Below are 16,002 nucleotides of genomic sequence, written 5' to 3'. Positions count from 1 at the left end.
AAGTAGCTTTCCGTAGGTTGTACCTAGAGTTCTTTTACAGTTCTCTTTATCTTTCCAAAACAACCTGCCCTCTTGCTTCCTTGCACCCTCCACCACCAGACTGAACTTAGCTGTACATTAAGGACAATTTACAATGGCCAACAACTCTGCCCAGCTGCAGCTCCCTGGGATATAGGAGGAAATGGGGCTTCTGGAGGAAACCCATGCAATTACATGATAAATGTGTCAACTCCACAGTGTATAGTGATCAAACCTGGGTCATCTCCATGTTCCCTCTAATATTTTTTACAGTTTTGCTCTGAGCAGGGACGTTTTACACATCCTGCAAACTGCATGGCGCTTTAAATGTTTTCTTTGAAAAATAGGCATACTATGAATATTTAGGATGAAATTTGAGAAATCACATATTTTTGATTTTATTTATTAATGGAAAGGTAAAATGAAATACAGTACAACAAAGAAAATCTTTCATGTTTCGTGAACTTCTATTTGTCTGCCTTTATTGCAAATCCATTGTCTAAACACTGTCCAGATTAATTTCACATCCTGATGAAAGATGCGTCTTAATCCTCATTCGATCACACAAGTGTTTCACTTGGAGTCTTTTTCTGGATTTACACTTGATGAAAATCATAAGACTGAATCCACGTTTGAGGTCAGCACTAGAAGCTTGAAATGTTCTAATGATGTCAACAAGAATGGATAGTTCTTCAAATTCTTTGTTTCCAAGCATAATCAGTGAATGTCTTAGTTGAACAAGCCTTAACTTAGTTGGCAAAGACAAATTCAAAATCACAGTATAGAGGCAACACTTTCCCCAAATTCAAAATTGGTTGTGTTTTCAATAGCAACAAGGTCAAAAGCCTGATATTCTCTTAACTCATCATCAGGAAATCTATTATCAAAATGATTACACACTTGGTTAATAGATTGAATGAATCGAATAATTGGTGCAGTGTCGATGTCAGAACTTGTAAATGCAAGCAAATCTTTCACTTTGACACTCCGATAAACAGTATCACCAAGTTACTGTGACCATAACTTTTTAATTATTGCTTCTGCATACTGCAGGGCTTCAATTGTATTCAAACAGCTTTTCTGAAGGAATTTGCAAAGTGATGCCAGATCTTCTAAAACATTGTTAAGGACAGTTATTACTACTCGATTTTGGTGGATTGATCAAAATCTTAAGGTTGTAGTTGCAAATTGGATCATTACGTTCATTAACTTGCTTTTTGCAATAGGAGGGGTGGTTGATACGTTCGTGGTCTAAGGTAGAAGGAGATGAGTTATACAGCTCTGGTTACATCCACATGCAGGTCAACTCTTTGAGTGATTATGCAGAAAGTTTGAAGTTAATAACTCATCTCCTTCTACCTTAGGCCATGAACTTATCAATCACCCTGATCAGTTATTAACCTCAAACTTTCTGCATAATCACTCAAAGAGTTGACCTGCATGTGCACATAACGAGAACTGTATAACTCATCTCCTTCTACCTCAGGCCACAAACTTATCAATCACCCATCTGTAGACACTTTTTGGAGGTCCAAGATCCGTATGCTCCACGACCGTTGAACTAAGAGTGTACATGTAGGAGGGGACTATGTTGAAAAATAAATGTGCTAGGTTTTCTAAAATTGACTCCTTCTACCTTAGGCCACAAACATATCAATCACCCCTCGTACTGGATCAAAATGTCATATTTCTTCATTAAAGCAGTTCGTGGCAAAATGTCTCGACAGTCACCTGACCTCATCTAGTGATCTAAATGAAAAAACATCACATTCTGTGACACTAGCTAATTCTTCTAGCTTTCCTTTTTTAACCAACCTGCTGGACATTGTATATACTGGTTGTGGCAGTGTTTCTACACCCCACATAATAGATACTTTTATTTCATGTGTCATCTAAACTCTGATCTTCTCTGTGTGTAATGCAATATTGATCAGACAAATGTTTTATTTCAACACACCATTATTTTTTCCAAGCACTGACTAGATGGGCCGAAGAGCCTGTTTTCGTGTTGTACTTTTCTATAATATTGGTCCCGCCTGACTTAAACGTCATCATCTGAATATCAAGATTGTTTTTGATATACATTTTTGTACTGCTTCAACATGTAGTTAGCTTCAACATAACTACCAACACAGTCATATAGGAAGTTTCATTTTCCACTCAAAATTTAAAATACAAAATTAATGCTTTGTGTACAGGAATGTCTTTTCAACGGCAATTAGTGTATAGAAAGCAGATTTCCGCAATTCTCCTATTATCTGTTCCTGAAGCGCAAAACTGATGTACTCAGCAAATTCATACGCATAGTTGTTGCTGTGCCAACCCTCTGGTATACTTAACCCAACAGGCTAACATAATTTTATAAGAAAGTTCTGGTTGCGTGGCAACAAAGACTATGTGCGCAGGAACATTTCAGTAACTGCGTGGCCATTCACCTGCACAGCTTAGAGGGGACAGTGGTCATACTAGCTGTGATAGTGTACCACCTTAGGTCTAAAGCTGTATCGATCATAAAATATGTACTAATTTTTATATTTTTCTACACTTTCAATAAACCATTATAAGATAGAGGAACAGAATTAGGCCATTCAGCCCATTCAGTCTGCCCTGCCATTCAATCATGATTGATTTGTTCTCTCTGAACCCCATTTTCCTGTCTTCTCCCTGTAACCTTTGACATCTTACCAATCAAGAACCTATCAACGTCCTCTTTAAATATACCCAGTGAGTTGACCTCCACTGCCGTCTTGAGGCAATGAATTTCACAATTCACCACTCTCTGGCTGAAGAAATTCTACCTCACCTCTGCTCTAAAGGGATGTCCTTCAGGGACTATGCCCTCTGGTTCTAGATTCTCCCATCATAGGAAGCATCCACTCCTTATCCTCTCTAGCTAGACCTATCAATATTTCATGGTTTTCAGTGAGATTCCCGCCCTCCTCATTCTTCTAAACTCCAAAGAGTACAAGCCTCGATTTGGCCTCCCCGTGCACTTCCCAGGATCGTTCTCGTAAACTATGCAAGTCCTTCTGCAGACTTCCTGCTCCCTGAACACTACTTGCCCTTCCACCTCAGCTTTTATCATCTGCCAACTTACCCACAAACAACAGAGGCATCTCAGTGCAGATCAACCAGTTTGTGCAGATGTCATTGAAAAAATGCTGCTAAAATACACGTCGGGCAGCATTCTGTGAAGAACACAAGTTAACTTATTCAAGTTAACAACTCTTTGTTAGAACCAGAGAATTAAAAGTGTTTGTGTGCAGATAAACAAGAACAGTTGTAGAATGAAAAATGAAATAAGCTGTGAGAGACAGAACACAACAGTTGTTGAAATTTGAAATGAGGGTGAATATTGGAAATGCCCAGCAGACTCGAGAGAGAAAAGCTGTGATGAGCTGGATCACCTTGCATCAGGGCAAGCCAATTCCAACACAAACAGAAAATGCCAGTAACCTGAAATGGTTGAATTCTATATTCTGTTTCAAGACCTGCGAAGTACCTAGAAGAAGGAAGATGTACGGTGAAGAGCATTCCAACTGGCTGTATCACTGTCTGTTATGGGGGGCGGGGGGGGGGGGGTTGCTGCACAGGTCTGAAATAAGCTGCAGAAAGTTGTAGACTTAGTCAACTCCATCATGAGCACTAGCCTCCATAGTATCCCGGACATCTTCAAGGACCGATGCCTCAAAAAGGTGGCTTCCATCATTAAGGGGCCCTCTCACCAGGTCAAGCCTTGTTCTCATTGCTACCAACAGGAAGGAGGTACAGAAGCCAGAAGGCACAGACTCAATGATTCAGGAACAGCTTCTTCCCCTCTGCCATCCGATTTCTGAATGAACAGTGAACCCATGAACACTAGTTCACTACTTTTTATTTCTGTGTATGCACTACTTACTTAATTTATATAAAGCATGCACGTGCGCACACATACACACGGTAATTCATATTTTTTCTATTATTATGTATTGCATTGTACTGCTGCCACAAAGACAACAAATTTCACAGCATATTCCAAAGATTTTAACCTTGATTCTGACTCTGAAGTGCTGAGATAGAAAACTAAAGGGACAGTCTTGTGAAACCTTTGGTCACTCTCATGGACTGAGCAGAGGCATTCCACACAGCCTTGACTAATTTCTTTGTGTGTTCTCCAGTATAGAGAAGACTGTTTTGCACCAGAATTACTGTTTCACTTGCAAGGTCAGTTTCATTGACTGGATGTTAGGAAGAAACAAGGTACGTGGGCAGATATTACATTGATTCCAATAAGGACTGAATTCTATTCTCCCATTTCTTGCTCTCCATCATGGCTGTTCTGACGATGAAACTTTACACACTGAAGCAGTCCATGGCCTCCTGTTATGCCACAATGAGGCCACCCTCAGGGTGAAGGAGCAACAGCTTATAGCCTTTAACCTGATGGCATGAATATTGACTTTTCTTCCCAACAAAAAAATTCCCAACCCCTTCCCTCTTTTTCTATTCCCCATTCTGGCCTCTTACCTCTTCTCTACCTGCCTATCACCTCCCCCTGAGTCCTCTCCTGCTTCCCTTTCTCCTATGTCCATTTTCCTCTCCTCTCAGATTCCTTCATCTCCAGCCCTTTACCGTTCCGACTCACCTGGCTTCACCCATCACCCCTCCTCAAATCTGGCATTTCACTCACTGATTCCTATATGGACTATATTCTATTCTGGCATCTTCCCCCTTCCTTTCCAGTCCTGAAGAAGGGTCTCGGTCCAGAACGTCAGCTCTTCGTTCATTGCCAGACCTGCAGAGTTCCTCCAGTATTTTGTGTACGTTGCCTCAGGTAGATTTCTTTTTCCATAACCATGGCTTCCTCTTGATCATTATTAATGGAGCCATTGGTCTTATTTGCCCCGTATCCCACACTCCCACCTGACAGAGGTCAAGATTAAAATTCCCTTTGTTTTTACCTTCTGTCTTCCACATTCAATAGCAATGTGATTTCTCCACGATTTCTTCCACCTTCGACAGGATTCCACCACCATACAAATCTTATTATTAAAAGCCTCAGTTCTCTTAATCTTGCACCTGAGTCCCCATGATTCAAACCTTTAATCACTGCAGTGGACTGTTTCTGTTTACTCTGCCACAGCCAGGCAGGTTTCAAATACCTTAATCAAATAGCTCAACTACGATGAGAAACACCTAAAGCCTGCATTTGTACTTCAAAGTTTCAAAGCACATTTATTATCAAAGGATGTATAAATTGTACAACATTGAGTTTGTTTGCTTACAGGCAGCACAAAGCATGGTGGAGTGGCAGAGCAGACTCAATGGGCCGAATGGCCTACTTCTGCTCCTTTGTCTTGTGATCTTGTGGAAAAAAACCCAATTAAAAAAAAATAAAGACCAACACCAGATGCACATAGAAAGGGGAGAAAAAAAACACATATCACGCAAACAGTAGACGCGGGTAACAACATTCCGAACCAAAATGAGTCCTTGGATCCAAACCCTGGAGTAGGCCCAAAGCTTCCCTATCAGTCTATCATGTGAGCTGGCACAAAGCAGAGCAGCTGGGCTGTCTTCACATATTCTCCCCCTCACACTCTCCCCCTCACACTCACACACACCTACCTTACAATGGTCAGTCAACCTACTCACTTCCCTTTGGAATGGAGGACATGCAAACAGCACCCAAGGTCAGGGTTGAGCCTGGCAGTGGCTCTGTGGCACTATTTCACTCTAAAGATGAGTTTTCTTGACTTCTAGGGAGGGTGGGTAGTTTGTGATCTAGAACGTAACCTTCCACCAGTTACCAATTTTTTTTTTGTTATTGAACAGAACATTTTGACCAATTCATTATTTTTTTTAATTTTTTTTAGGTTTTCACTTTCTTCCAAAGGTGCCCTCGATTGTCCCGGAGAGCTGTGTGCTGGTGTGTGTGGGCCTCGTGGTCGGAGGTCTGATAAAGGGTGTAGGAGTCGATCCACCTATCCTGAAGGCAGAAGTGTTCTTTTTCTTCCTCCTTCCCCCCATCATTTTGGATGCCGGCTACTTCTTGCCATTCAGATCGTTCACAGAGAACCTGGGAACGATACTGAGCTTTGCGGTGATCGGAACGCTGTGGAATGCATTTTTCGTTGGAATGCTGATGTACGCAGTGTGCCAGTTTGACGGGAGCAATCTGCAAAATGTCAGCCTGATGGCCTGCCTGGTTTTTGGCAGCATCACTTCAGCTGTGGATCCCGTGGCGGTGCTGGCTGTCTTCGAAGAGATTCACATCAACGAGTTGCTGTACATCCTAGTGTTCGGAGAGTCTCTGCTCAATGATGCAGTGACTGTGGTGAGTGTCACATATTTGATTCTATTGGAGGCTCTTCCTGCTGTGTGGCCTCTACCTTTTCGTTCATTGTCTCTCCCCACCCCCCCCCCACCCCATCCCTGTGCACAATTTCTCCCTTCCCCACAGCATATTTCTTTGCTTAGACCAGGGGTTCCCAACTTTTTAATGCGATGGACCAGTACCATTAAGCAAAGTGTCTGGTCACCAGATGGGGAACCTGTGGCTTAGACTGTTTACTTTCTGTATGACAGTCCTCCATCTCTGGCGGTGTTCATCATGTCAGTAGACTTCCTCATGGTTTTCACTCATCAGTCTTGTCAGTCCCAGGTGGAGATTCAGGAATACCACCACACTCTTCATTGCTGCTTCCCCAACAATTTTGTTTTACCAGTGAGCGTAGTTAGCGCCCTGAGCTGAACCCCTGAACCTGGAGGTCTAGTGGACCACTGTTAGTCTGGCCCCTACCCTTTGACCTGTTTGGCCTGGGTCAAAGCATAAGGCCCTGACTCCAGCTCTCTGGGTCATGCGAGCCTCCAAACCAAGACAAGGTTGTGGTTCTCTTGGAGGTTAGACTTTTCAGCAGAGGATGAACCCTGAATTCTCCTCGACCAATCTGTGTAGGAATTGTGTCTGTATGAGTGGGAACAATTGTGTAGGGCTCTTGAGCTGTATAATTGAGTTGATGTGTGTTTATTCAAATAGGTGCTCTACCACCTCTTCGACGAATTTGCTAGTGCCAATACAATCGGAGCCAAGGAAGTGGTCTTCGGATTCCTGTCATTTTTTGTGGTGGCTCTTGGAGGTGTCCTTTTTGGAATGTTCTTTGGAATTTTGGCTGCCTTTACCTCCCGCTTCACATATCGCATTCGTGTTATCGAGCCTCTGTTTGTTTTCCTCTACAGTTACATGAGTTACTTGTGTTCGGAGCTCTTCCATCTTTCAGGAATCATGGCGTAAGTGACCTTGAAACTACTGTACGGAAAATGTTTTGTCATCATGTGAGAATGTTTTTCCATCACAATTTGCTTACTTACTGCCCATTACGCCACTGGTGTTTAGGGCAGCAATGAAGATCCTCCGTCTCTGACGATGTTCATGGCTTCCATCATGTTAGTAGCTTCTTCTCGGTTTTCACCACTGTCAGTCATGTAAGTCCCGGGTGGAGACTCAGGAATACCATCACACTCAGATGTAGAAGGATTCTTCATTGCTGTTCCCAAAACAATTTTCCCAGTCAGGGTTATTAGCTCTGAGCTGAACCCCTAAACCTGGATGACTGGTGGACTGCTCTTAGTCTGGCCTCTACCCTTTGACCTTTTTGTTCTGGTGGCCCTACCAAGAGCCAAAGCATAAAGCCCTGCCTCCAGCCAACATAGCTGTCCAGATCATTGTGGCACACAAGCCTCCAAACCACGACAAGGTTATGGTCTACTTGGAGGCTCAGCATGATTTATTCAGTACATAATTGGTTTGGAGTCCTTTCTCGGTTGATGTTCAGTGAGAGCTCACAGTTAGTAGGGTAGAGGCAGTGTTGGAATTGGACTATTCCTAAACCATGTGGTGATAATGGGAAGCTATGTTCTAGGAGGTGGTAACAGACTAAGGTCTCTTCTTCCTCTTGTCCATTATTTGTTTGTGTCATCCTTTGGCCTAATTTAGAAATACGGCCCTAGGGATATTTTGTGCACATTCAGTGTGTTTCAGTGAGCAAGCTGTTACTTGTGTTTTACAGCCTCATTGCCTGTGGTGCAGTCATGCGTCCTTACGTGGAGGCAAACATATCTCATAAATCACACACCACCATTAAATACTTCCTGAAGATGTGGAGCAGTGTCAGCGAGACTCTCATCTTTATCTTCCTGGGTGTGTCCACTTTTGCTGGGCAACACGATTGGAATTGGATCTTTGTGAGCAGCACAGTGGCATTCTGTCTGATCGGACGGGTCCTGGGTAAGTGGAGGGGGTGTGGGCTATTTGTTAAACTTCGGAGCTTATTTAAGCTGTAACAAGCTATTGTACGGTTTCAGTCGTGATAGAGAGGAATGTAAAGGAGACGGATTTCTAATCAGAGAGCTGCACTTCGAGAGCTCACACGCTCATCCACTCAGGCAATATGGGTAGAATTCAAAATAAGAAAGAAGCAATTACTCTGGGGTTATACTATCTGCCTCCTGATAGCAGCTGGATGAATGAGAAACAGATATGTAAGCAGATTATGGAAAAAAGTAAAAACTGGTTGTCATAGTAGGACTGGGACTTCATTAGAACAAAGGGTTTAAGATGGGGCAGAATTTGTTACATTCATTCAAGAAGATTTCTTGAAATGGTAAGTAGATGATGTAACTCAGGGGTTCCCAGCCTTTTTTATGCCATGGACCAATGCCATTAAGCAAGAGGTCTGTGGACCCCAGGCTGGGAACCCTTGATCTAACTAGAGGAGATGCCATACTATACTTCTATATTGAGATTTGAACCTGTCCAGATGATTGGGGATTCAGTGAGTATTTTGGGACCAGTTTCTTAAGTTTAAAGGTGGCTATGAATAAAGGATAATTCTGGTCCTTGGGATATGGTCAAATAAAGGAAGGTACAACAAAAGGCAAATTACAACATTATTAGGCAGGAGCTAAGTGTGGAAGGTTGAAGTAGCTCCAAGTTCACATCTCACACTTCGGTGACCCTGATCAGAATTCAGGACCAGAATGTTCCAGTAAGGAGGAAGGAGGCTGGCAAGTATCAGAACCTTGGATGATAAGGGATGTTGTAAATTTAGCCAAAAAGAAAAAGGTATGCTTTAGAAAGCTGAAATCAGACAGGAACTTTGAGGAATATCAGGAAAGCTGTAATTCACTCAATCAGGGAATTAGGAGGGTCAAGGGGGACCATGAAATGTCTTTGGCAGGTATGATTAATGTATAAAAGTGTTTGATACATACATTAAAAACAAGACAGTAACTAGGAAGAGAATGGGGTCATTCAAGGATGAAGGAGGAAATTTATGCCTAGAGCCAGAGGTACTAAATGAGTACTTCTCATTAATATTGATGAAAGGAAAGGGCATGAAGGATGGTGAGATCAGTGTGAAGTATGCTAATCAGCTAGGGCATGTTGAGGTGGTGTTGGGTCCATTGAAGAACATTGTAGATAAGACCCAAGAGTCTGGTGGGATTTATCCCACGTTATTGAGGGTGGAAAGAGAGGAGATTGTTGGAGCCTTCACAAAGATCTTTGTATACTCTCTATAAAATAGTTAAATAAGTAATTCAGAAATAGAAATTAACAAAAAAGTAGTGAGGTAGTGTTGATGGGTTCAATTTCCATTCAGAAATCAGTAGGCAGAGGGGAGGAAGCTGTTCCTGAAGCATTGAGTGTGTGCCTTCAGGCTCCTGTACCTCTTCCCTAATGGTAGCAATGAGAAGGGCATTTCTTGGGTGATGGTGTCCTTAATGATGCAAGCTGCCTTTTTGAGGCAGCATTCTCGGAAGGTGTCCTGGATACCACAGAGGCTAGTGTCCATGATGGAGCTGACTTAAGTTTACAACTCTCTGAAGCTTACTTCGATCCTGTGCAGTACCCTCCCCACCTTTCCACACCTGACAGCGAATGCTCTCCACGGTACATCTGTAGAAATTGCCAAGTGTTTTAGGTGACATACCAAATATCCTCAAACCCTTAATGAAATATAGCCACTGTGTTTGTGGGTACTTCGATATGTCATTAATTCAGTGTGGAGGGCCAGTAATTCTGATTAGATGTCCATGACAGAGGTGTCCACAGCAATCAGTGCTGTATGTAACTTGGACAAAAATGTGGATGGCCGGTTATTGAGTTGGCAGACGATACAAAAACTGTGAGTTGTTGTTAGCATAGAAGGTTGTCAATGGATACAGTCGGATGCCAATCAGCTACGGACACGGGCAGAGAAATTGTAGACGGTGTTTAATCCACTCAAGTATGAGGCTTTGTACTTTGGAAAGTCAAATGCAAGAGAAAATTAGACAATAAATGACAGGACTCTTAGCATTAATATGAAGAGGGATCTTGAGATGCCAGTCCATAGCTTCCTAAGAGTGGTAACATAAGGAGGGAGGCTGTTAAAGAAGGTGTATCCCTTGCTTGCTCTTATTGGCCAGGACATTGAGAATAAGATTCAGGAAGACATGTTGCAGCGATGTAGAACTTTGGCTGGGCCACATTTGGAGCATTTCATCTAGTTCAGGTCACCACATTATAGAAAGGACACGGAGGCTCTGTAGAGGGTGCAGAAAAGGTTTACCAGGATGCTACCTGGATTAGAGAATACTAGCTACAAGGGTGGTGGGATAAGCTTGAATTGTTCTTTCTGGAGCATTGGAGGCTGAGAGAAAATCTGGTTTTATGTAATAATGAGAGGCACAAGTCAGACAGGTAGAGTCTTTTTCCCAGGGTAGAAATGTTAACTACTGAAGAATGTAGCATTAAGGTGAGAGGAGATACTTGGAATTAGAAACAGAGAGAGGTAGGTGTCTGGAATCCATGCCAAGGGTGATGGTGGAAGCAGATAAGATAGTGGTACTTATGATACAATTAGATATGGACATGAACGTGCATGGAATGGAGGGATATGGATCAGATTTTGTTTTAATTTGGTGTCATGGTTGGTACAGACTTGGTGAGTTTGGGGCTTGTCCTGTGCCGTGCTCCTCCGTGTTCTGGTCATTCTGTAATGTTGGGCTTTGCCAATGAGTGTGGAACCAGATAAAGGTTATGGAAAGATGGAAGCAAAGTGCGTTTTACTAACTCTGCAATTTTCTTTCAGGTGTTCTGGGTCTGTCTTTAATACTTAACAGATTCCGCATTGTGAAGCTCACGCCCAAGGACCAGTTCATAATTTCATATGGGGGCCTACGAGGAGCTATCGCCTTTTCACTTGGCTACCTGCTGGACGAAGAGTTCCCTCGAAACATGTTCCTCACTGCCATTATTACTCTCATCTTCTTCACTGTCTTTGTTCAGGTCTGTATATCTCTTAGCTAATCTCCACTTGCACGTGGCGTCACGGCGCGACACCGTGATAGTTGAGGGCGTCGGAGCTCAGACTTCATTCTCGGCATCCTCTGAGGAGTTTGTACGTCCTCCCTGTGGAATGTGTGGGTTTCCACTGGGTGGTCCAGTTACTTCCTACAGGCTAAAGACCTATTGGTTAGTAGGTTAATTGTTCTGTGATTAGGTTGGGGTTAAATCGGTGGGTTGCTGAAGGGCCTATTCTGCACGGTATTGCTAAATAAATAAATAATTGTGCGCCCTGGGGTTGGTGAGTCACTGTGTAAGCAAGGGAGAGGGTGCATCGCTTCCTTGTTTGTGGGTAGACCCCATGTGATTCTGTGCAAGCTCGTTGCTGCTGGGTCCCAGATCACAAACAAAATACCTGATTACCCCGAGATATTTCAGCTGAATGGTTTCACAATTCTGTAAGCCACACAGGTGCACCAAGGGATTTTTGGAAAGATGATCTAATCTTGTTAAAATTTGAAGGAGTGGCTTAACGGGAAGAAAAGTCGGGGAAGGAAACTAGCAGTAATGATGTTAAGTGAAGTGATGCACATTAGGAGCATGGAAAGATCCTGAGTTCAAAAATGGCAGTGACTTCCGAGGGTCAAAACCATGTTGACACATGAAAGTGAGGCTGAGAGTTATTTTTTAAAATAAGTATCTTACAAGACCAGAAACTGGTTGGAAGTTAAGCTTACATGAGTTTAATTTGCATACTGCGATGGTAATTAACCTTTTACGTTATCGAATTTCAGAATAACAGCGAAGGCTTTGTACCCCTTAAACAGCAAATTATGAATGACCTTATGGTCTACTTGTATATTTATCAAAAGATGAATTCTGTATTATCACACCATGATCGCACTTTCAGAAGACTAGGTCCTTTATTATTTCCTCCTTCTGCCACAGTATTTCGACCCCTCTTAAAACCCACACAGAGCACAGGGAGGACGTTGCTGGATATATTCTTTGGGATTTAAAATCTACATTAAAGATATAAATCCAAGTTATTTTAAACAAAATCACTGATGATGTGCCTCAGACTGTAACAGAGCCCTTCAGAATCTGGGGGACCACTTTGTTGAGCACTTCCATTCCACCCGCCAAAAGCAGGATTTTCTTGTGGCCAGCCATTTTAATTCCTACCCCAATTCCTGTTCCAACTTGTCCATGGCCTCCTCTTCCATAATGAGGCCACTGTAATGTGTGGAGGAGCAACACCTCATTTTCTGTCCAGCTAGCCTCCAACCTGATGACATGAACATCGATTTCTCCTTCCAGTATTTATTTTGTCTTTTCCCCTACCCCTTTCCTCTTCTGTTTCCCACTCTGGCCTCTTATCTCACCCTAGTGCCCCTTCTTCTTCCCTTTCTCCCATGGTCCACTCTCCCCTCCTAGCAGATTCTTTCATCTCCAGCCCTTTACCTTTCTCACTCACTCGGCTTCTCTCTCTAGCTTGTTCTTCTTCCCCTCCACCCCCTCCCCCACCTTTTTATCCTGCTGTTTAAGCCCCCTTCCTTTCCCGTCCTGCAGAAGGGTCTCTGCCCAAAAACGTTTATTCATTTTCGTAGATACTGCTATGCCCTGCTGAGTTCCTCCAGCATTCTGTGTGGGTTGCTCTGTATCATTAGTCATCGTTTTCTGTGGAACTGAAAGTAAACCCACAAGAAGTTTTGAACTGCACTAACTGGTTTTATCCTTGGCTTGCAGGGGATGACCATTCGACCATTAGTTGAATTGCTTGCTGTGAAGAAGAAACAAGATACCAAACGTTCCATTAATGAAGAGATCCACATCCAGGTATGGAATGTTGTCAATGCTCTCTGGGCTCAATCAGTCACTTCTAAAGGACTATTATCGCTGAACGTCTTCCTGTACGGTGGGTGTTACAGTATGTGTGTAGGTTTCTTAAAAAGTACGATTAGTTAGTAGGTTAATTGGTCATTGTAAATTGTCCTGTGATTAGGCTAGGGTTAATTGGGGGTTGCTGGGCGGTGCAGCTTGAAGGGGCAGAAGAGCCTGTCCTGCACTATATCTCAATAAATAAATTAAATGAATAAATATAGTACTGTGCAGAAATCTTAAGCACATGTATATAGCTATGATTTTTACATAGTACCGTATTTGTCAATATAGAGTGGAGAGTGAGTTTGTAAATGTGGTGGGAGCAAAGGGTGTGGGTAGGGCAGGTAGCAGAGGAGTGCCAAGGGCAGGAGGTGACACTACTGCAGACACACCCAGCCCTGAGACACCAGGCAAGGTCATTTAATTCCTAACAATTGGTTTACTGATCATTACAGAATGTCTCTCTGGTGCTTCCTGATCCCTTCCCCTTTTACCAACCATGGTTCCGCTTCCCACTTCCTACTGCTTTCCACGGTAGAGACCCATAACAGAATCAGATTTATCATCACTCTCATATGTAATGAAATTAGTCTTTATACTTTTGCTCCCTATGGTAAATAGATGCAAGACTGCCTGGAGAGACTGAATGCTTTCTTTTAGTATATGTTTGAGCCCCCTAATGAAGATAAGTAATATTGCAGCGACTGGGGGTTGAAGCTAAGAAGACCCACAACACTCGTGAGTTCAGGAGACTTTGCTTCGCTAAGTAAATATTTTGGTGAAAAACCGTGAAGAATAGGAGCAGAGTTAGACCGTTTGGCCTGTTGAGTCTGCTCTGCCATTCCACCATTTAATATCCCTCTCAACCCCATTCTCCTGCCTTCTCCCCGTAACCTTTGATGCCCTTACTGACTGAGAATCTCTCAATCTCTGTTTTAAATATAACCCATGACCTGGCCTCCACAGCCATCTGAATTCCACAGATTCAACACCCTCCGGCTAAAGAAAAATTCCTCCTCATCTCTGTTGTAAAGGGACATCATTCTGTGCCCTCTGGTCCTAGACTGTCTTTATAGGAAATAATCTCTCCACATCCATTTTATCTAGGCCTTTCAGTATTCGATAGTTTTCAAGATAAGAGGCACTGGCATAGTACTGTGCAGAAATCTTAAGCACATGTATATAGCTATGATTTTTACATAGTACCGTATTTGTCAATATAGAGTGGAGAGTGAGTTTGTAAATGTGGTGGGAGCAAAGGGTGTGGGTGGGGCAGGAGCAGGTGGTAGCATCAACCATTCTACCTTTTCCCAATCAAACCAATCTTGAATCTACTCATCTAATCAGTGACATGAGGCAAAATTATCTGAAAACATGTCATTAGCTTCCTCATTAATGATGGTGAAACTCTGCTTTAACTCACCAATGATTTCTCTTGACCTTCTCACGGACTCTAATTTGACAAATGCTTGTCAGCACTCAGTGCTGGATGAGCAGAAATTTAGTTTATGAAATTCAGCTGTGCCCTTGTTATATTTGACTGCTTGTGCAGATTCCTGATAAGCCTCTTGTATTCATCAAAATCAGCTGCCCAGAAAGTCCTGTTCACTGAACCCCAATGCTTGCTGACCTACTGTAACTCCTTGTTTAGTATTACCTTGACTTTAAAATTCAAAGTCCTCCATGATCACCCCCTCTCTACATCTGTAACCTCTTCCATCCCTACGCATGTTTGAGATAGCTGCTCTTCGGATTTTACAGTTAGGATGTCCCTGAATTTAATTATTTTACTATTTGTGAATCAGATTTAGTATCACTGGCATATGTCATGAAATTTGTTGTTTTGCAGCAGCAGAACATTGCAATAAATATTTTTTTTAAACTGTCAATGACAATAAGTGTGTGTGTGTATATATATATCTATGTGTGTGTGTGTAGTGTAAAAAGGGAAGAAAAAATACTGAGGTAGTGTTCATGGTTCACTGTCCATTCAGAAATCGAATGGCAAAGGGGAAAAGCTGTTCCTGAAACATTGACCGTGTGCCTTCAGGTTCCCGTACCTCCTTGTTAATGGTAGCAATGGGAAGAGGACATGTCTCGGATGATGGGGGTGCTTAATGATGGATGCTGCTTTGATGAGGCATCGGTTTTTGAAGGTGTCCTCGGTGCCGGGGAGGCTAGTCCCGTGGTGGAGCTGGCCGAGTTTACAGCTCTCTACGGCTTTTTCCGACCCTGTGCAGTGGCCCCTCCATGATGCAGCCAGTTAGAATGCTCTTCATGGTATATCTGTAAAAATTAGCAAGTGTCGCTGGTGACGTTCCAAGTCTTCCACAAAACTCCTGATGACATATAGAGTCGGGCAGTGGACTGGGCATGCATCCTTGTGGTGCATCAATGTTGAGTGTCCTTTTATTTGCTGTGGTACCTTGAGTTGCCAAGGCTCATTAGGTTTTGGGAAGGAATTTCAGCACTTTGTGCCTCCTTTTCTACCTGTAAGATACTCCCAATGACCAAGTCTTGGCGTCAGATTTTGATAGCACTCTGAAATACTGTGGAATGTCCATGATATGTTGAAAGCAAGGAGGTTCTTCTCTTATATGTGTAATTGACTGTAGTAATCAGAAAGTTATTAAGGGAACTGGGGCTCAGTTCAAAGTTCATTTACTGTACTAGACACAACCTTGAGATTTGTCTTCTTACAGTCAGCCAGAAAACGAAGAAACCCAATACAACCCATTAAAAAAGACTGTCAAACTCCCAATGTGCGAAAAAAAGAAATTGTACAAACAATA

General features: G+C 42.7%; 1 protein-coding gene across 1 annotated transcript in view; it reads left to right on the top strand.

Moving 5' to 3' along the window:
* The window catches only part of slc9a1a (solute carrier family 9 member A1a), a 58,977-nt gene that overhangs the window by 18,235 nt on the left and 24,740 nt on the right, over nucleotides 1–16,002 (top strand). Inside the window, exons 2-6 of the mRNA XM_073034530.1 lie at nucleotides 5,874–6,334; nucleotides 7,037–7,287; nucleotides 8,067–8,284; nucleotides 11,133–11,329; nucleotides 13,076–13,165. Coding sequence (XP_072890631.1) covers nucleotides 5,874–6,334; nucleotides 7,037–7,287; nucleotides 8,067–8,284; nucleotides 11,133–11,329; nucleotides 13,076–13,165 — 1,217 coding nt within the window. The remainder of the gene's footprint in view (nucleotides 1–5,873; nucleotides 6,335–7,036; nucleotides 7,288–8,066; nucleotides 8,285–11,132; nucleotides 11,330–13,075; nucleotides 13,166–16,002) is intronic.

This window comes from Hemitrygon akajei, chromosome 32, assembly GCF_048418815.1.
Source record: "Hemitrygon akajei chromosome 32, sHemAka1.3, whole genome shotgun sequence".
Classification (NCBI taxonomy): domain Eukaryota; kingdom Metazoa; phylum Chordata; class Chondrichthyes; order Myliobatiformes; family Dasyatidae; genus Hemitrygon; species Hemitrygon akajei.
Note: the sequence above shows the minus strand (reverse complement) of the source record. Positions and strands in the feature narration are given on the sequence as shown.